The following is a 21093-nucleotide window of genomic DNA, read 5'->3' as shown; positions in this document are numbered from 1 at the left end:
TAGTCAAGTAAAGGCTTTTCACAGAGAGGAAGCATCTGAAATAAAACATCTAATAAATCAGGTCAATTTACTTACCAAGCAATACAGAGATGCTGTTAACAGAGCTTGACCCGATTTGAAACCAGGAAACAAAAGGTACATGTGTTAAGCCTGAGTCATTTTAATTGTCCCAGTATGGGTATGCTGTGGCCCGTTGTTATCCCCAGCAGGCAGATAACATTACAGGCTGACAGTTTCAAAGCTACAACGGACTGGAGATTGCCTTATTAGGATACGTCAGATACAGGCACATACACAATAGCCATGATAAAGCCCAGCTGGAAGCTGAACAGAACGGCACAGCTTCATCAGCCAGTGACGGGAGAGCAACAACAAACCGAGAATGGGGGACTCAATGTGAGGAGGGGGTGAAGAAATTCAGCTTGAAGCAGTAAACGAGAAGCTTTCCTGGTCAAGCTGTGCAGAGATGGAGAAATTCCAGGCTGCCATGCTCCTGGGAGGGGTAGGGGACGCCCTGGGGTACAGAAAGGGCAGCTGGGGGAACTGCACTTCAGGTGCGCGGATCCAAGAGGAGCTGAAGAGTCTGGGGGGGCTGGACAGCTTAGTTCTCGATGCAGACAGCTGGCCAGTCAGTGACGGTACCCTCATGCACATAGCCACAGCAGAAGCACTCCTAACAGGTACTGTAAATGGGAGGGGGTGGGGGTATGTGTTATAGGCTGATTGACCTTTAACCTAAGCATGCATCTATGCATCTGCGTTACGTATGACATTATGTTGTAATACTAAAGGAAATCTTTTAATTATTTGACAACTGGTTTGGCTGAAAGAAACTTCAAATGAATTCAATGGCAAATGTTTCAAAGTCATTCTCCAAATGTCTTCAATGCTGAAAATGAGTTTTGCTTCACCTTCTTTTATACTTGGGTAATGTGGTGTCCACCCCATAGTTATGGATGAAACTTTTCAACTAGAAGTCCTTCTCAATATGTTGTATATAAAACATTGAAAAAGACCGTCAAAACATTTGTTCTATCTTTGAGTGTTTTTTTAGAGTTATGACAGTAACTGAAATACAGCCATTTGCATGAGTTCATCATACTTGGGAAAGTGAATTTTCAATTTGATATCTGGTAACAGCTCTCAGTTCCCATGACTTACTCTCAGGAAGTCTCCTAATATTTAATCTCCAACTGAAGGTCATTTCACCTCAGCAGTGTAGTTGCGGTCAAGACATGTTACTGGCTTCAAAGCATGTCAGTAAATTGGGGAAGCAGTTGGTTGGAAAGGAAACAAGATGAAATGACCAAGGACGTCTACCTGAAAGTAAAGCTTGTAAACATAGATTTCTTTAATCCATCCTAGTACAAGAAAATCATTTCTTTAAATGACAATGCAAGTTTTCAAAACAGCCACTTTGAGAGCTATATAATGGATGGATCACTGCATGACAGGCAATATTTAAGGATTTTTTCTTTGTTAGCTACAACCACTTGAACCACATTTGGCACTGAGAGTTGGAATATGAAGAGTTGCTATGAGAGATAAGTCAATTGCAACATGTCCTGTTGGTGTCATCATCATTCCGTTTATACTCAGGCTGGATCATTAAGACCCTCTGACTCAAAACCTCCAAACGACACAGCCTGTTCTATTAACAGTGGCATGGATGGTAACTGGGCAGCAACCATTTTGTAGTCTTGCATCTGTTGATTTGATTATGGTTGCCGAACGTCCAAGAAATATGAGGCAGATTTTCACACAGCTAGTAATAAGAAACATTTAGCATTAATTCCCCCATTTAAAAACTCACTCCATACAGCATGGTGTCATTCAAGGCAAACCTATTTCGCATTTTGGTGTGCTCTAGCTATATACTCTATAACAGTCGCACATCCACCATATTAAATTATATTATACTGTAGCTAAACCTTGTACTGGCAATCTGAACTTACATATGTTAGTTTATGAAGGAAGTATCAAAGCAATCTTCATGACAAGGACAGCAAGGATGTTTTTATTAATGTGGCTTTTTATAAATCCTCATTTTGTTCATACAACATGGCCTTTGGTGATGCTTGCTTTCAGGACTGGGAGTATTGACTTTTAACCCATTTTCAATTTGTATTGCTTTTTGTAGACAAAACAAATGCACCACATTTAAAATGGTTGACTTTGTTTGATGTTTATTTAAATTTAGTCCAGTATGTTCATACATAGTTATTATTGAAAATGTTACCTGTAACATGTGGTCTCCCAATGTTTTTGTAGCCTACTACACATTTTTAATTGTGGTAAACTGTGCTCACAGAAAGAATACTGATTTATTCTCAATTATACAGTATATAGGTCGTTATTTTTCACAATATCGCAATACCAAGTATGGTATTTGTAGGTGTTGTGTTTGAATGCAATTATTGTAATACATTCTCCAAACATGATTGTGTAATGCAGGTGCACACCATGCAACATCTGGTTGTGTCAGCGGGAGGATTTATAAAGAGTTCTGTTAAGTTTGCAACTTTCAGTCTCGTTGACTCCTTTCTTATTCATACTGTGTTAAATACACAACAGTAGGTGTTGCTGAAGTTCACCAGTAACCCTTGTTAGAATCTGTCTTGTAAAGTGTGGACTATTGCAAGTTTCCAGGGCTCCTCTAGTGCCAGGGAAAGCTCCCTGCAAGGCTCGGCTCCTATTTATCTCCTGCCAAGCATTTCTAAATTTAGCCAAGCATGTCAGTATTCATTTGATCAGAATGTTAAGTATCCTGTTGTCTGATTATTAGCTGCTGGCCACTCTGAATATCTTCCAGCATTCCACAGATAAGACCAGCCAAGCCTGGCCTGACGAAGGAAAACAGTGGTTCATCTCCAGCGATATATCAGTTCAATGGTTAAAAAAAACAATGCACTCTCTTACAAAATCAGCAAAGGCCATCTGTCAGTAAACTTCAGCATTATTATTATTATTATTATTATTATTATTATTAAAAAAAAAAAAAAAGTTCCCTGTGTTCTGCCATAGGTCATCTTTGCAAACAAAATTACATCTTTGACCTCTTTTCTATCTTTGCTCTTCTCCAATGAACTCAAATCAAACCGCCCCCTATAGCACTAATCATGTTATTCATGTTGTTGTACCAGTAACTTGGCAACCACAGCTACAGTAGCAGGGTGTCACAACTTGCCACTGCTTCAGATTCAAGTCACTATCCTTTCTATTTGCACAGAAACACACATCTAATATATTTATTTTAAGTATTTTAAAATATAAATGATGCAACTATATAAAAAGAAGGAAAGGAGAAAAGATTTTCGATTAAATAAAAAAACAGAATGTGAGTAATTGCAAGAAGTGATCAGAATTATTGCCAGGGACAGTAAAAAATTATAATGAAGGGAAGCAAGCATAATTTGAGGCTTTTTAAATACACATTTAACAGATGTGAAAAATATGGTTTGTTATTTTATGGGCCTCTTTTAAGGCAAAGATGTTGACAATGGCACCTGACCTGTAATTTTCTTAAATAACGTTTCTCTAACTAACGTGTGTGACTACAACCTTTGGCCAGGATAATATGCTGCATGTTTATTTTTAACACATTCTCAACTTCTGTTCACCCAATTCCTTTGGGATTTGGTAGGGAGCCAAGAAGACACATTTTATCCTTCTTATTACCACCCCGTCAGCATTTTCCCATTAATATGAAAAGGCACCCACGGTTGGCAGCATGGTGTTTCTAATTGTAAAACTGCAGGCGTCGATGAACCAGGAATGAAAACAGCACCGTGACATAATGTTTACAGTAAGATGCTCCAGCAAATATACAATATAAAGCACTTGTGCTAAACTCAACAAAGAAATTGTGACTGACTTTGTTTTAAAGGGCGCTTTTTAGTTAATTAACTGTAAGTTTACTAACATATTAATAACTGCTGCTCATTTTGTGTCAGTTGTAACTTAATGTAAAGTAATCAATTAATTAACTAATAGAAAGCCATAATAATATAAAACCTGGTCTTATTAGCAAACAAATTTAACCCTATTTCATCTGATGTTTGCTGAACAGTTCTAGGGCTTTTTTTAAATTATTTTTTTTAAATAGGTTACTATATATTAACTAATCATTAACACAAAACGAACAGCATTTGCTAACATGTTAGTAAGCTAGTTGTTAATTCAAAAACGAAAAAAAAAAGCAACCACAAACCGTAGCTAAATCTGACTGAACCTTTACCCACAGAAGCATATCTGTTTGACCATAAACTCCACTTCCACTTGGTATGGTTAGTTTGTAAAATACATTCTTCCCCAATAACGCCACATGACATAACATTACATTATGATGTTTCTGCTTGCTATTATTATTGCTTGTTCATATTGTAAAGGAAGATCTTGGATCGCAAACACTGGGGGCAAAAGGTCCAGATAGGTGGGATTGCAGAAGCAGTGGCAGTGTAGGCCTGAGTTTTGAGGCACACTCACATGGCTCCTGTCACATGACCACCTGTACAACCATTCAATCCTTTAAAGATACCCAGTGTCCCATTTACTCAGAATTGTGTGCCAACCTCCACCAAACCACCAAGCTCAATCCTGTTACATAGAAACCTGAGTCTTGAGGTGAACAGCTAGTTACTTTTACACACTAAACTAATTTCAAATTAGTATCTCATAAATACAGTTAAAAAAAATAAATAAAAAAAACCCTAAACATTTCTGACTGCTTATTCTAGATACCTTAGTATTTCCCCTTCTCTAGGTTTGATCAGCGCAGGTAAGTGCTCAGTTCAGGTAACCTATTCTTTCCTCCTGGTTGCAGATAACTGGTCTCTTGAAGACCTGTACCGGGAGCTGGTGCGGCTTTATGTGGAGGCCGTTGTAAAAATCCAGTTGCGTCAACCGGACCCTGCAACCGTGGAGGGCTGCTCTCAGTTAAAACCAGACAACTACCTGCTGGCCTGGCACACTCCTTTCAATGAGAAAGGTATGAGAATGGGAAATCAACACAAAGTAATGCCAACCTCACACAAGTTTACCATTGTAAATGAGCAATGTTGTTTTTCTGTGTTTTTCTCTCCCCATGGTTGTATTTCACAGTGTGTGTACCTGACTGTGCTTTACAATCCTCCCCTGCTATAGTTTTACCAACAGTCCTGTATTATAAGTGACAACTCCATATTCAATGAGCATGGTCCTGTCTCTTACCAAATCAATGAGGTTCCATTTATTTCACTTTTATTTAAATTTTGCAATTGCCTTATTATATGGCAGTTTATTATTTGAAATGTCATGTGTATAAGAGTTAAGAAGTCAGATAATACAATGCAGAATATGTAATGTAATGAACTCTCAGCACTAGTTTTCGAATCCTTCCCTTCAACGCTCTCAGAAAGCATTTAATAAGATGCAAGGCTGATTTAATTAAAACCAAATTCCAAGTCTGCAAACGAAGGTAGCATGAAATACCCATGGAGATAACAGAAGTGTTACTTTTCATTAAACTGCACTACCTTTCAAAACAGTGTAACCTTTTACTTCTGTATGTAACTTGTGAATGACGCATTGGAATTGATGCAAGAAATTTGTTGACAACGCTATATACTGTAATAAACCTTGAAAGGCAAACCCTGGCAATCCCTGCTAATCCCTTATAATATATTACTTGTTGTTAACTCTAGGATATAAGTATCTTTATTTACTGTGGAAGACTGTCTACAGACTTCTTCAGAGAGAATACTCTATCACAGATGCTTACAGCAGAGAAAGAGCTGTGAATTAGTTAAACAGAGGTGCAAATGACATAATGATTGTCAGCTAATCAGCAAGCCATTAGAATACTGAATATAGCTGGTTTTAAAAAAAAAAAAAGCTCTTAATACTGTTTTGAAAGCCAGTTCCACACACCCTTTATTACTGTAAGTCTTTCACTCCTCCTAGGATAGTAGTGGATATGACTTTTTAATTTTATTTCTGTGAGGGGCAGTGGCACTGAACTCTGTTTGTTCTCTTTCTAGGGTCTGGATTTGGCGCTGCCACAAAAGCCATGTGTATCGGGATGCGATATTGGCAGACAGAGAGATTGGATACCTTGGTGAAAGTGAGCATCGAGGCTGGGCGAATGACTCACAACCACCCCACAGGTACCAGACTGCAACACTGTATACTGCACCTGGACCGTTTAGAGCAGCTGTGATAATCCTTTCCAAAGGGTTGGGGTGTCCCTGGGCACTGATTCCACATGACGCATCTACAAGGTGACTAAGATGTTCTGGAGGGATAAGTAATGTACACCATTTTTCAGTGATTATCAATTCAGGGAAGTTGGGGCTGGAAATCTGCAGAGATGCCTGTTCTTCAGAAGGACCCAAAATGTCAACATTTCTCAGACATTTCTGAAACATCAGGAATGATGTATCCCTCCAGATTGGTTAACACACCCTACAGAGTTGTCACTTTGAATCAGTACTGCTGTGGCTGCCCATTGTGGCCATACAACCTTTTAGTAGAAAAGAATGTGTTTCTAATCATGGGATATATCTTCAAAGTGTTTATGTGACAGGCCGTGAACCGGCGACCCCCGCACACCACAAGCTAGAGTCTTAACCATTATGGAAAAAAAGCCAAGCTCATCTGCATTCATGGTTATAGAGAGTTTAACCTCAGTGCATCATCACACAACACTGCCAGTTACATTTAGAATTCTCATTGTCTTTTTTTTTCTCCTTCCAAACCCTGTTCACTTGATAACTCATGCACCTGATTTAAGCAGGAAGTGTTTTTCAGTATTCACCTATGTCAGAATAAGTTCTGCATCTCTCTATGCTGTTTTCTCCTATTCTGTTTGCTGGCAGGTTTTCTAGGCTCCCTATGCACAGCTCTGTTTGCCTCCTATGCAGTTCAGGGTAAGCCACTCGTCCAGTGGGGAAGGGATATGTTAAAAGTCATCCCAATGGCTGAAGAGTACTGCAGAAAGACGATTCGGCACATGGCAGGTAAGACTGTCCTTAGCAAAGCAATGACAAGTTATTGTGTTCTAAAAATACTGCTTAAACGCATTTCTTCTTTTAAATTGTACTGTATAATAATAACCCAACAGGTTTGTTACATTTGTTTCTCTCATTTTGTTTTTAGAATATCAGGAATATTGGTTTTATTTTGAAGCAAAGTGGCAGTTTTACCTGGAGGAAAGAGAAATCGACCAGGATGGACAAAATAAGGCCGTCCTTTCAGATAAATATGATGCTGAAGAAATGGACAGGGTAAGTAAGTCATGTTGCAAGGGTTTCTATGCATTTGTGGACACTTGTAGACTACGAGGTTATTTTTAAAGCTAAGTAAGTTTTGTTGAGTTTATCTACGGAACTGAAAAAGCTAATCACATTTTGCAAGTCTCCTTAAATAACATAAATGAGCAAAACAGAACATAAAATTTTATACAAAAGAAAAACGATACATCAAGATTGTTTTTTAAAGTAATGTCCTGTTAGCCTAAATGGAAAAAAAACGTAAAACATGTTTTAAAAAGCAGCTAATTAATAACCTAGTGGGGCTCAAATTATGTGAAAGAAACAGAGATCATGGAAAACTATGTTTTGATTATTATACAACAGGAGGACTTTTCTTTTTCACAACTTGCTCTCTTAAGGTTGTCCCAAGCTTCCTGTCTTTAAGAGCTATTAATGGAGTTCTTAGAGAGAATACAGGGAAAAGGTCTAGTTTACTAAACAGCTGTTCATTTTGACTGCTTCTGTCAAAGACTAGATTTCTTTCAGTTCCATTCAACACCTTAAGTGGGATGTACAGTAAAGTTGTGTGTAGGTAAATTGAATTCATTTCTTTCAGAGTTTTATCATCTTTCAATAATTGTCAAGGAACAGATTTCACTCTTACAGTAACAGTTTGTTCCCCCCCTGGCAGATTTACAAGAGATGGAGTTCTGAGGGTCGAGGCGGGAGGAGGGGTCACGACGCCCCGATGATTGCCTATGACGCCCTTCTCAGCGCCGGCTCTGACTGGAAAGAGCTGTGTAATCGGGCCATGTTCCACGGAGGTACCGCGGCATCGTAATGAAACTTGTATAAAATGCATATTTAGGAATTATTTATTAGAAATTCTTACGCTAGTAAATTGTTTGCAGTCCTGTAAAACCCCATTGTACGTTTTTTATGTTAGTTGTATTTTGTAGGCTCTACAATTCTGGAATTATAAATTCTTAGATTCGTGTTCAGTTTTCTAAACACTCATTAATCTACGGTGATATAGTATTTAAAATGAATTGAATTTTTCTAACTTTTTTTCTGAACCACAGTACAAATGTTATAAATAGAGCGATTGGATGCAAAATGTGAAAAAACACCACCATGAGTCATAACACTGCCACAAGGGCAGGACAGCTGCACTCAATCAATGGGACAGTTGGTCTGTGCTGGTTTTTAAATTGTGGTACTGGCTTCAGTGATCACTGAGTGTTAATTAACACCATAAGACCATAAGTCTATTACCAGCACATAAATATTCATTGGCCTACAATGTTACAGGGTAGAAAATGAGACTCCCATTGCTTTGGTATTACTGTTATTTGGTATCCAGATATTACTATTAACCTGTCTAACCACATGTGGTTGTATATATAGCTGATTGAAACATTGGCGGATCCAAATACCGTCACTGTTTAAATAATAAATAAAGGTTAGTTAACAGGGTGATGGTTGGGTGTGAATCAATGATATCACACACCGCAAGCGAGCGCCTTTACCACTATGCAATACAGCAGGGCTTATCTGTATTTGTGGTTATAGACCTTTTAACCTGATCTCATCTCACTGAAGGGACAGAAGCCATAACGGCAGTGCACTGCACAACACTGCCTGCTACAGTTATCACCACCAAATATCCAACAGTGCAAAAATAGTCTTTGTACTTTATTTCTGTCTGTATAAACTATTTTTAAAAAGTTCTGAAGGTTCATATTTTAATGATTTCAATGATGACAGTATTTAGATCAGCCGTTGTTTAAATCAATTGAATAGACCCCATGATACTTTTGCCCATACACAGCGGTTAATTTAGTTCAGAATAAAAACTGGAATAGATCAAACTGATCAAAATAAAATGGGGGTCTTATTTCCATTGATTTAATATTTACCACTACAATAATAATAATAATAATAATAATAATAATAATAATAATAATAATAATAATAATGACTGCTTGTTTGTTATTGTTGTTTTGTATGTGACCAGGTGAAAGCGGGGCCACAGGATCGATAGCTGGGTGTCTTTACGGACTGCTTCATGGACTAAAAAATGTGTCAAAAGGGTTGTATGAGAATCTGGAAAACCGGGTACTACTGGAGTCGCTTGGAGAGAAGCTCTTTAGACATGCCAGTTGTGAGAAGTAATGATATAGCTCTGTAATTACTGACCATTAAAGGAACAGTTATACACGGTATTTCAACAGAACACTGATCATCCAACCAAATACTGTAGTTGATAAATCACATTCATCATTAGATTTAACCCGATATATCAAAGAAGTAGATTTACTGGGTCATCCGTTATTGGTAAATATGATAATCAGGATTAGTTTTGCTTGATTTCTGAACTAGATGGCTGCTTTGAAACCTATCTTTAAGTTTTCCATAAAGATCTATACGGTATATGTAGTGTGGGTGAATCAATTTTGAGCAATACTTTTATTATTTCAAAACCTCAAGTGTCCTTGCTTTGACTTTTATGCTCAATAACTGTTTGTAGGAGACGTTAATTACATGAGCTTTAGAACCTCGAAATTAAAATATGCCTTAAGGACACACATGTATACTTTTTTTTAATCTGCGTGTGTATGCTAATTTTCATGATTGCTAATAATAGTACCACATTATACCATGGATGTTAACGAACCAGGAGCTTTAGACTGTCCTAACACAGGTAGAAATAAGTTTAAAATGCATGAAGGCAAAGGATTTATTTGTTTTACTGTGCTGAATTAACCAGAGTTTGGTCATTACACACCCAATGGTGCCTTAAATAAGAATGTAACCGTCCATAAACTCGTCAAACTGGAAACTTGGCTCCCACTGGCCAGTACATCAAGCAGTTTATTTAGCAACAGGCCGCTCCCTGCATCACAGCTTTATGGTATGGGTCTAGAAGGATATTCAGTAGAAGATGCCAAAGGCAGCTGGACTGTAACGTATTAGAATATTACAGTCCGGTTATTGTGTGCTGTTTTGGTGCTTGAGTAAAGTAGAGAATGATTGAAATTGTCTCTAAAATAATAAACTGAACCAAAGGGACTGAAAATGTGTGGCTTCGTATTCAAGGTGACTCTTTTTTTCACTTGAAAAATGTTTTGTGGTTTACATACTGTAAAGCGCAGGGGACTGTTTAGTTCACGTGGATTTACATACTGTATTGTTTTAATATATTGTGATATTTGCCCTGCCCCCCATTAAAATTATGGGTTGGGAATGTCTGTAAAGGGGAGGTGATCTGCAAACAACCCTCCACAGTTCAAACTATAAAGGCAGCTAATGTAGAATAACGGTCTATTAGACAAAGGATACAATACTGTTAATAAAGCAAACATATCAACGTCTAGGACTGAAATAAGTAAATTTATCAATAATAATTAATCAATAATTGCACATAAATGTGTTTCGTTATTGGCAGTTTAGGATATTCTCATCTTCCTGCAAACATTAGAAGCATATTCTTAAAAAGCAGCGATGTATTAAGAAGTGAGTGTGTTGCCATAGTGACACATACTGGAAATGGAACTCTGGCAAGCCCAGAAAGATAGCAGGCTTTGAAAAACGACACATGGCTCAATGCCCTTGATTTCCTTTGATATGTTATTACTAAGATGGCCAGAATACTGGGGGACAAAAGTTTTAGAAATCAGACTTAATGTATTTGAAATATTGTTTTCCCAATCGAGCTGTAGCTGAGTTATATCTAAGTCTTGTATGCCATCAGTGCTGTAGGTGTATCAGGTTTGTGTCTACGAACGCTATGTACCGTACGGGCTGGATTGTCAAACATTAAATACAATTCTATCACAAACAAGAAACAGCCTAGCTACTAATATAAGCCATGACATGACATGTCTGCGTTGTGTACTGCTGGTCTGGGAACATTATTGAGAGCATTGTACTTCATGCTGATGACAAGTTGTGATAAGCAGCTTTATTCTAACACAGTCACGAAACACAAGGACGTTGCTTGTGACAATTGCTGAAGTACTAACTCTACCAAGTAGCTAAAATCAAGTGTTTACATGTTGTACAGTATGGGCTTTGCACACAGTGAGATTACTTGACAATGTCACCTATGCCTTGTGTCCCTTGACTTTGGGACATTGTCTTCTCACGTTAGCAGGTTTAAAGTTATAGCTATAAAAGCTTTTTAAATGTAATCTGTATTTTGAATTTTAGAATAAGCCTAAAAATATTACCACAGCCTAAGAATATTACTCAGAGTTATCCATTCCATAAGGTTTGCCTGATCTTGATGTAATCCAGTGGTGCCTGTCTAACCAACCCTGTTTTTCTTAATGGCATTTAAAGCTGGCTATGAATCCATTTTTTTGTTATATTAAAGTGTGGTGCCATAGACTTGCGATATAGAGGACATTCAAGGAAATGTAAGCTTATCTTTAAACAGGGGGATGCTATTGGGTTTTCTTAACCCATCAACTGTTTGTGCAAATAATACCCCCCACCCACCTCCACACACACACACACACACACACACAGTTAAGTGGATCTGAATGATAGGTAATGTATGTCGTATGATCCACTTTTTCTGCTGTGATTAAAGAGTCAGGTTCTGACAGCAAATTAGCCAAACACATCAATTACAAACCAGAGCTTTACTCACATGTTCAGTGAGGTCCAGATGCCCATCCTTTGACTTTTAAGCTCCATAATCTGTTGTAAGTACATGAGTTATATAATACCAACCGTGTGTGAAACCTTGAACATAGAACGTTTTAGGAACAGTTGATGTGTATTTTTAAAAAACATTTTATACAGATTTGAAAAGGCTGGCAACTATGACTTTTAAAAAAATAGATATTTATTTCATGCAGAACCCAGTCTGAAGCTTGTCATCCGAGTAAATTGACTGTGGATCCCGCTGTGCTAAAACGGACAACTAGCAACAGGTCGGCCAACTATGGAGCCACAGAGGTCCTCAGCAGTCTGCTACGCTACCTGACAGAAGTCCTGAGCAGCACCTCACGAAGGGACCCTAGTCAGGTGGCTGTGCTGGAGGACAAGAAGGAGAGCAGAAGGGGGACAAGCAGACAGAAGGAAGAGCACGTCAAACACCCAACCACCTTCCAGCTTCTCCAGTCAAGGTTTATGAGGGAAAACCGAGAACCTACGAGAAAGAGGAACCGGGAGGTAGGGTCTCTGCTCCTGAAAGGACACTGGACTCAGGGGGCTGGAGTCCCCGCGAAAGGCATAAGCAAAGGAGGTAAACAGGACAGTGTGGAAACCAAAGAAACAGGCAGAGGGAAAATTCACATTGCCAACCCGAACCTGAAACAGAGAAGAACCTCCACCAGCAAAGGCGCGGTTCATAACATTCTATTGAAGTTTGCTGCTGCAGAGAAAAGGGAGAGGATTCATGGGAAGAATTTGTCCACAGGTGCCCCTAAAATGAATAGACAAGGAAAACCTACAGCGATGACTAAACTGAAAGATAAATATGAACAAATGGGTATCGTTCATAAAATCTGTAACCCAGCCCATCCTCTGACTGTAACAGATCAGGAAAAGATCCTGAGAAACCCTGGGCTAAAACGGGCTCACAGACAGGGAGTTATTAGGCTGGAATTACACAGTGTGGAAGAAATGTGCAATCAGCCTGTATGTCACCATATACTTGGTACTGTGGATGCAATGCCTGTCTTGAGGTTGACCTTCATTGTTGTTCACCCGGCTGTCTGGTGCAGGGTTAATGTAACTCAATTGCATGCTGCTTATCTCGAAGTGATGGAAGCAGCGAGATTCGGCGCTGCAGGTGTCACTAAGCCTGGTGTAATCACAGAGCTCAAAAATACGTCTTCGGAGAGAATAGACAGGAATAGCCCAGAAGTCACAGAGAACAGAATGCCCAAGGTTATGACTATCCGGTCTGACAATGTCTGGCCCAAAATAGATCGTACAAAACAAGAGGCTGAATTTCTTCCTAATCTTAGCAGCAGCTCTTCAGATGGAGTTGAATGTAAAGTCATCTTGGATGCCGTTCCTGCTTTATCTCCCAAATGTATACTCCCTGCAGTTGGTTCCAGGCCAAAGGTGCTTCAGAAAGGACCTCTGATTGATAACGCAAACACCAATAATATCCACGCAGTTGCACTGCAGGGACCCCATCTAGAGACACAACAAGCTCTCAAAGCACGTGATGATATACTTTCTGTTGGTTTACAAAATGGAAGATTGCCACCAATCCTTAACCAGAAGCCAAGCGTGGGGTTTGTAATGACCATAACACAACTCTCCTGGGCGGCTCAAAAGTACTTTCCTCAACCTTCTTTTATTGAGAACATTCAGCCTCTTTGTCCAAACATAACACAAGCAGCTGTCGTTTTGGAACCTGAAATGAAAGAGGAAAGGTCTACTCATTTTACAAAACCAATACCCAAAACAATGAAGCCTCTGGTATCAGCATCCCATTTAAAAACGTTTTCTAGTGAAGCTGGACACAGAAATTTGCCCCAGACCAAAAAAGCCCAAACATTTATAAATGAAGACCAGCCATCTGTTACCTCGCGCACAGCGAGTAATAATAAAGCTACCATTCCTGGTTTCTTAAATAAGGCAACCAACAATCAAGACAAAAAGCTGCAAGAATTAACGCAGGAGTCAGTTAGGCGTGAAGTTGATAGCCCTTATCTCAGCCAACCAGTGCTGGCTATAAATACTCATGATAAACAGGCTGGTGATGGTGATGGCTCAGTATTAAATGACAGGAGTGATGGATTAGGTAGGTATAACATTATCAAACATCAACATATCAGTGAGACAGAGTTAAATGAAGAGTCAAAAACAGAAAGGACTCAGGATAAGCATGCCTACAGAAACACATCCAAATACAAGGCAGAAAGTTATGCCGATGCCATCTCGTCTTTCAACAGTTCCTTCAAGTCCAAAACCATACGTTTGGCTGACACCTTTTCATTTTAAAACTGAAGTGCTCCTGACATTCAGCCCTATACTAAAATAACATTCCAGTATAGTGCTAGTTCCATTATTCTGTCATTTCCCCTTCTGCACACTACTGCACCAAGAACTAGATGCTGTGAACTGTGAACTGTCCTTTTGGTTTGCTGCCTTCCTCCTTGAAGACTGCCACTTTATAATACTATAAAATAAACAGGAATCATGCTAACAAACACAGTCACTGTCCAAAAGTTCAACTGTAGTTTATACTGATAACATTTTACAATCTACTTAGAGTCTGATATTGTCAGCTTGAGTGCAACACCTTTTGTATGCAAGAACTCTTTTTAAAACTGTATGGGCAATACAGTACAGAATGTTCTGAGTAGCAAGTGTTTATTAAAGGTGTAGTAACAATTCCATGAAGTTAAAAACCTTTCAATAACTTTCTTACAAGTCTTGTGTCATTTTTCTGTAGATCATTTAGTTTTACAGAATGGTAAACTGATTTATCCTGCTACCACACTATAAGTTGAATTCCTGAGCAGCTTGTGAGACCCTACTAGAAATTCACGCTCGCTATTGCTGCCCATACAACTTCAAGTGGAGCCTTGATACCTGTTGCACACAACCTGCTAGAGCTACAGTATTGTGTTTGTATAAATGGACTTGACAAGGGTCAAAATAATAATAAGAAAGCCGGCTGTACTTAAAGGCTACTGTGATATGATGGAGCTGAAATGTCAGGAAGTCTACTGGCACAACTATCCCACAAAGAAGAAGTTGTGTTTCAGACAAGTGTGCTCATAGTAATCCTGCAAAAACCTTTCAATGCCTATCACTAACCATCAATCATATACAGCATCTATCTTGCATTAAAGGACATACGTCTTAAAATGCAATTTAAATATGTTGTTGCTCTAATACAGGGATGGAAATAAGAGTCCCGTTGCATAGCAGTTTGATCAATTCCTGGTTTTACTACAAGCTCTTAGTAAAACCTGGAATAGGAGAGACTGCTATGCAATTGGAGTCTTATTTCCATCTCTGTATTATATGTTTTTATATTTTGGCTGCCTTCTAGCTGGCTAAATTGTGAGGCTATCTGGCAATGTGGGTGTTGCAAGCATAGACGTGGGGAACGTCACAGGATGAAATCCAGGAGAGGCTGGGAAAGGTACAGACCAGTTACAGAACTGAGTGTACATGTTCTGCCTCAGGGGTTAGTCTTGTACTAGCAGGGGTTAGTCTTGTACTAGCGCTTGCTGCATAGCTGCACTCCCTTGCCAACCACTTCATGTTACTCTAAAATAGCATAGCAGAGCATTCATTTGACATTAATTACTTTAATTAGAACAATGTATCCCACAGTACCACCTTAGGTAGTCTATATAAACAGTCAGAATCATTTTCAGTTCAGATAAGTTTCCTCAAGCTACCAGATGTGTGTTTCTTTATCGTCTTTGGTTAAGCTTTTCTTTTAGGAATTAAAGGCAGGTTCTTTACTGGAACCTGTACAACACAATTGACCCAAACTGTAAATTGCAGAGCTATGGATACTAAAAAGTACTTTCTGAATAATGTTTGGTATTATAGAAATCACAGAACAATAAGGATGTATTTGCAAAGAACTTTTTTTATTATTATTTTTTAAACACAATTAAATATATTTGTAATGAAGGTTGAAAGACTGAAAGATAAACTGCATGCTGTATTTGAAAGTTAAATTTAAAGATATGTATTATATATAAATGTATTATAAAAAAAATAATAGATGGGCCTCTTCAGTGAGTTACAGGAAAATAATTCCATCTCGAGTTTCTGTGACAGTTTATAAATTACCTGACCTTTGTAATTATGACATCACAGAAACCCTAGATGAAATTATTATCCTGTAACTCACTGAAGCCCGTCTATTCTCTCTCTCTCTCTCTCTCTCTCTCTCTCTCTCTCTCTCTCTCTCTCTCTCTCTCTCTCTCTCTCTCTCTCTCTCTCTCTCTCTCTCTCTATATATATATATATAATAATGAACTATATTGTTCGTAATTATTTTGAAGCTGAAAACATTGTTCTATCAGATATTTTATTGAGGTGCTGGACATGGTTAGGAATTTGCATAAATGCTGGTCTACCAGACAACAGATGGTAATTTGGGCAAACCGCATTCCTCATGGAGTATTGTGGAAAATGTTTGTATTAATTACCAACATAATACAACATAAAAATAGTATTGCATAAAATAATAATAATTAAAAAAAAAAAAAAAAACTTTTATATATCAATTTTCTAATAGCAATAGAACACTCATAAGAGGGCTTTACAGTCTGGTAAGACCCTTCTTGGCTTTCAAACAGTTTTTTCCTCTGCACTGCTATAAGGAAACACCATTAAATCACAGTGAGTCAGAACTATGGCTGAACACAGTTATATAACTGCAACAGGAGGATGTCACCTGCATGGGTCGCCACTGAACAACAATTAATCAGACACAGAGCACTAAATGTTAACACGCCGCACAGGTGCGCAGATTCAATAAACACACAGGCGCTGCCACTAACGTACCAGCAGGAACCTACTGCACTACGTTACCCTCTCTACACTTATGAGATCAACTTCCCCTAATCTAACCTACTGCTCTTGCTCCCAAAGTCCTAGCCTCCTGGCAACTCCGGGTCTTTACAACATTCCTGGATGGGCAGAGCATTCACAGGATCTCCTCCTCGATGCAAATAAAGAGCCCGTCTGTGTAGCATGGTGGTACAGACGTCTCAAGCTGTGGGCGCAGCCTCCCCGGGCATGCCCCCCAGCCAATCCAGACCTCCAGATCACCTCAGCGCCGGGCAAGCCTACCTGCTCAATTGGTTGCTTAGCAACGCGCCTCCTGTTACACGTCTCAGCTGCACACATCCACACAAGAACAAGCGACAGGGTCCTCCCTGACCCTGTCACAATAACCAATAGTACCAATCTTTTGAAATATGTCAACATCAATCAGTGAAGAAAAAAAATGTAACATTATAAACTTATAAACAAAGAGAATCAATAAAGAGATGCTTAAAGGGTAACAGAAGCATTCTTTTAAACACATTCAAAAAACGAATTTGTTGATTTTAGGTGGTTTGAAGTGGAAGTATATCTTCCACATTAAACAGTGGTCCTTCCACTATAAACTAATGTCCTTCATCATTTACAGTGGTCCTGCCACATTAAACTGTGGTTCTTAGGAATGGTGAAAATATTGGGATTAGGAATTCTGTACTTCTCATACACAACTGTTTTTCAATGTACATGTTGTTTGGTCTATTGTAAATATTTCCCTCTAGTGGCTCATTAGTATGATGGCTGGTTATAATGAAGTCATCCAACACATTCTTATCTTTAACAGTGAGGAGAAACGTCACCACTGTGTAAAGAGAGTGCACATAGGAAAAGCAAACCTAAAATGCTTATTACCCCCTTTAACCTAGCAACATTACAGAAATAATAACCTAAGTGTAGGGTTGCACAGCCTGAGGTCTGTGGGTGGCATGAAGCTCTCCAAATATCACCCTGCTGCCCCTACATATAAGCCCGCTCTACAGGGATGTTTAACTGGGTCATACAATGAAGCAAAGGTGGTTTCATTTCTGTTTTTGTTTAAAAGACAAAAAGTTGGAAAATCAGGTCAGAATGACTAAACAATGAATCATTAATGTCAGTTCTCTTGAGCTGCTGTGGGGAATTGCTGCTGCGAGGGACCGTAATTGGACATTCTAAACTAGGAGGAAAACAGGGATAAAATAATTTGACACTAAGCAAGCACAATAACAGAACAGTAGGTCACATAAAGATTTGCAAAAGTAGCAAGTCACAGAAATGCATGAATGTCACTTACAAGCATCTGTCATTATCTGTACACCATTGTACTCAGTGGTTACATAACAAAGATAGTGCTTTCCTATCCAATATAACCATCTTTTTAGATAAAGCAGGTCTAAATATAAATATGGTATATTATATTTGAAAGGGTACTTCATTGAAAACAGAACAAAGGGTTAGCTTGTGTCTGTTTGTGGAATATACCAACAGTAGATCCATGGCTATGTGTGTGGTCTTCATCATCTGCTGTAAAACACTGTGTGCGTGTTGGGAAATTACTTATTCTAAGTGTATAATGTAATTGTTTGTACCAATTGAATATTTCACTTTAAAAATCCAATTAAAGTACTAAGATCAGGTGCAATTCTTTCTGTAATCCATAACCCCTGCCCTAACAAACAGCTTACAACCATGACAAGGCAAACTAAACAAAACAGTTACAAAGAACACATATTTTATTATTATTTTTGAATGGTTGCATAATATTAATCTGCTCTTTAACGTCTTTAACTATATATCTTGGCCACTCCATATACAGTGCCTATAGTAAACATTCACCCCCCTTGGACGTTTTCACAGTTTGTTGTGTTACAATCTGAAATCTTGATGCATTTACATGGGATTTTCTTTTCCTTTGATTTACACAACCTACTCAACATTTTCAATGTATGAAAAAATGGGAGGGGGGGTGGTGAAAAAACAAATCAATTAAAAATAAAAACCTGAAAAGTCTTCATTAGATAAGTATTCACCCCCTTTGCTGTGACACTCCTAAATAAGCTCAGGTGCAACCAACTGCCTTCAGAATTCACACAGTAAGTGAACTGGAGTCCATCTGTGTGCAATAAAAGTGGTTCACGTGATTTCAGATTAAATACACCTCTCTCTGTAAGGTCCCATAGTTGGGTAAATCTTGCAAAGCAAAGATACTACCATGAAGAACAAGGAGCTTTCAAAACAACTCTGGGATAAAGTTGTGGAAAAGCACAGATCAGGGAAGGGGTATAAAAATATTTCAAAGGCATTGAATATCCCTTGGAGCACAGTCAAGTCGATCATTAAGAAGTGGAAGGTATACGGCATCACCCAGAATCTGCTTAGAGCAGGCTGTCCTCCCAAACTGAGCAGCCGAGTAAGAAAGGCATTGGTCAGAGAAGCCACCAAGAGGCCAATTAGAACTCTGAAAGACCTACAGCATTCCATGGCTGAGATGGGAAAAACTGTCCATGTGTCAACAATAGCTCAAGTACTCCATAAATCTGGTCTGTATGGAAGAGTGGCAAGAAGGAAGCCATTTCTGAAAAAAGCCCATGTAAAATCTCACTTGGAATTTGCAAAAAGGCATGTGGGAGACTCTGACAAGATGTGACAAAAGATTTTGTGGTCCGATGAAACAAAAAGAATTATTTGGCCTAAATGCAAAGCGTTATGTCTGGCGTAAACCCAACACAGCACATCACCCAGGTAACACCATCCCTACTGTGAAGCATGGTGGTGGCAGCATCATGCTATGGGGATGCTTTTCATCAGCAGGGACTGGGAAGCTCGTCAGGGTAGAGGGCAAAATGGATGGAGCTAAATACAGGCAAATTCTTGAGAAAAACCTGTTTCAGTCTGCAAAAGACTTAAGACTGGGACGAAGATTCACCTTTCAGCAGATTGGCTTAAAAACAAGAAAGTGAACATCCTAGAGTGGCTCAGTCAAAGCCTGGACTTGAATCCGATTGAGAATCTATGGCAAGGCTTGAAGATTGCTGTCCACCAACGATCCCCAATCAACTTGACAGAGCTTGAACAATTTTGCTAAGAAGAATGGATGAATACTGCATGATCCAGATGTGCAAACCTGGTAGAGACATACCCCAAAAGACTCACAGCTGTAATTGCTGCCAAAGGTGGTTCTACCAGACATTGACTCAGGGGTGTGAATGCTTATCTAACCAAGACAAAAGCCCATTTAAATGCATCAAAATTTCAGGTTGTAACACAACAAACTGTGAAAACATCCAAAGGGGGTGAATGCTTAGTACAGGCACTGTATCAATAAGATTGACTTGGTTATTTCCCTGCAATATCATTCTACACCGAATGCAAGTATCCCTACATATCCTTACAATGGTATATCCTGTTTAAATCACTAAACCACGCACACAAAGTGCAGGATTTAACCCTTCATATCACTAGAACAGCTAATACAAAATGATGTTCCTTCTTGGAGCCCCAGTCCATAAAGGTGGCAATGAACATTGTTAGTCCCTAATCTGAGCCTTTAATACTGGTTTCACAGACCTTGATTAGTACTAGTCCTGGACTACCCAATGTTAATTTAGGTAAAGTAATCCAAGATTAGTGCTAAACTGGGTCTGTGAAACTAACATCTGCCAACATCTAGTTGCTGCTGTCTAGCTGTTAGTGTTTGGGTAGTTAAATATTTAAAATATATGTTTTGGCATTGTTTTTGTGAACCCATGTAGGGACACTCCATCACTGAAGACACTGATAAAGACTTATAGTCTAAATAGTTGTCAAATAATTCTACATAGTGTATTTGCCAAGTTGCGGTACACAAATATAGGAGTAGGGTATTAGTAGCTGGAACTCGGTAAGTTCAGTTTGTTTGTAGAGCTGCACAAATACTGAAAAAGCAACAGCCCTTTCACTGTCAGCGTTATTAGCTGCTTTATACAAAAACTATTAAAACATCCATTTGGAGATAACTTCAGATTAGTTTGGCCTAAACCTGGAAGTGTATTGCAGAATGAATCAAGGTCCCATTAAATCTCTGTTCAATAACAATAACGTCAAAACAAATAAATTCATCCCAGAAACATCAAATGTGTGTGTGTGTGTGTGTGTGTGTGTGTGGGGGGGGGGGGGGGGGGGTGTATATAAACCATCATCTTGGCTGTTGGCAGTACTGCATAACAAAAACTACTTTTTTTTTTTGTTTCCCATTGCTACTGTTAAGCGTGCACACTGCACTATATCTTCCCGATGCTGCCGGTAGCCACCGGGGTATGTAGTATATCTCTTTACTTTGTACCAGTGATTGAGTGCT

The 21093-nt window shown here is 38.8% G+C and overlaps 1 protein-coding gene across 3 annotated transcripts; it reads left to right on the top strand.

Annotated features, from left to right (window-relative positions):
- Positions 1–297: 297 nt before the first annotated feature.
- adprhl1 (ADP-ribosylhydrolase like 1) lies at positions 298–14594 on the top strand. Of its 3 annotated transcripts, none has more exons than XM_041259627.1 (8): positions 298–680; positions 4823–4987; positions 6018–6143; positions 6900–6995; positions 7135–7262; positions 7921–8053; positions 9247–9400; positions 12098–14594. In XM_041259627.1, the coding sequence occupies exons 1-8, from the start codon at positions 467–469 to the stop codon at positions 14199–14201; spliced, it is 3120 nt and encodes a 1039-aa protein (XP_041115561.1). In that variant the 5' UTR covers positions 298–466; the 3' UTR covers positions 14202–14594. The 3 variants fall into 3 exon arrangements, with proteins under 3 accessions (XP_041115561.1, XP_041115560.1, XP_041115562.1); XM_041259626.1 differs by having other exon boundaries at positions 299–680; positions 6855–6995; XM_041259628.1 differs by lacking the exon at positions 12098–14594 and having other exon boundaries at positions 321–680; positions 6855–6995; positions 9247–10312.
- Positions 14595–21093: the final 6499 nt, after the last annotated feature.

The sequence above is a fragment of the Polyodon spathula genome, chromosome 9 (assembly GCF_017654505.1).
Source record: "Polyodon spathula isolate WHYD16114869_AA chromosome 9, ASM1765450v1, whole genome shotgun sequence".
Taxonomy (NCBI): Eukaryota; Metazoa; Chordata; class Actinopteri; order Acipenseriformes; family Polyodontidae; genus Polyodon; species Polyodon spathula.
The sequence above is the reverse complement of the archived record's forward strand: the minus strand, read 5'-3'. Positions and strand labels throughout refer to the sequence as shown.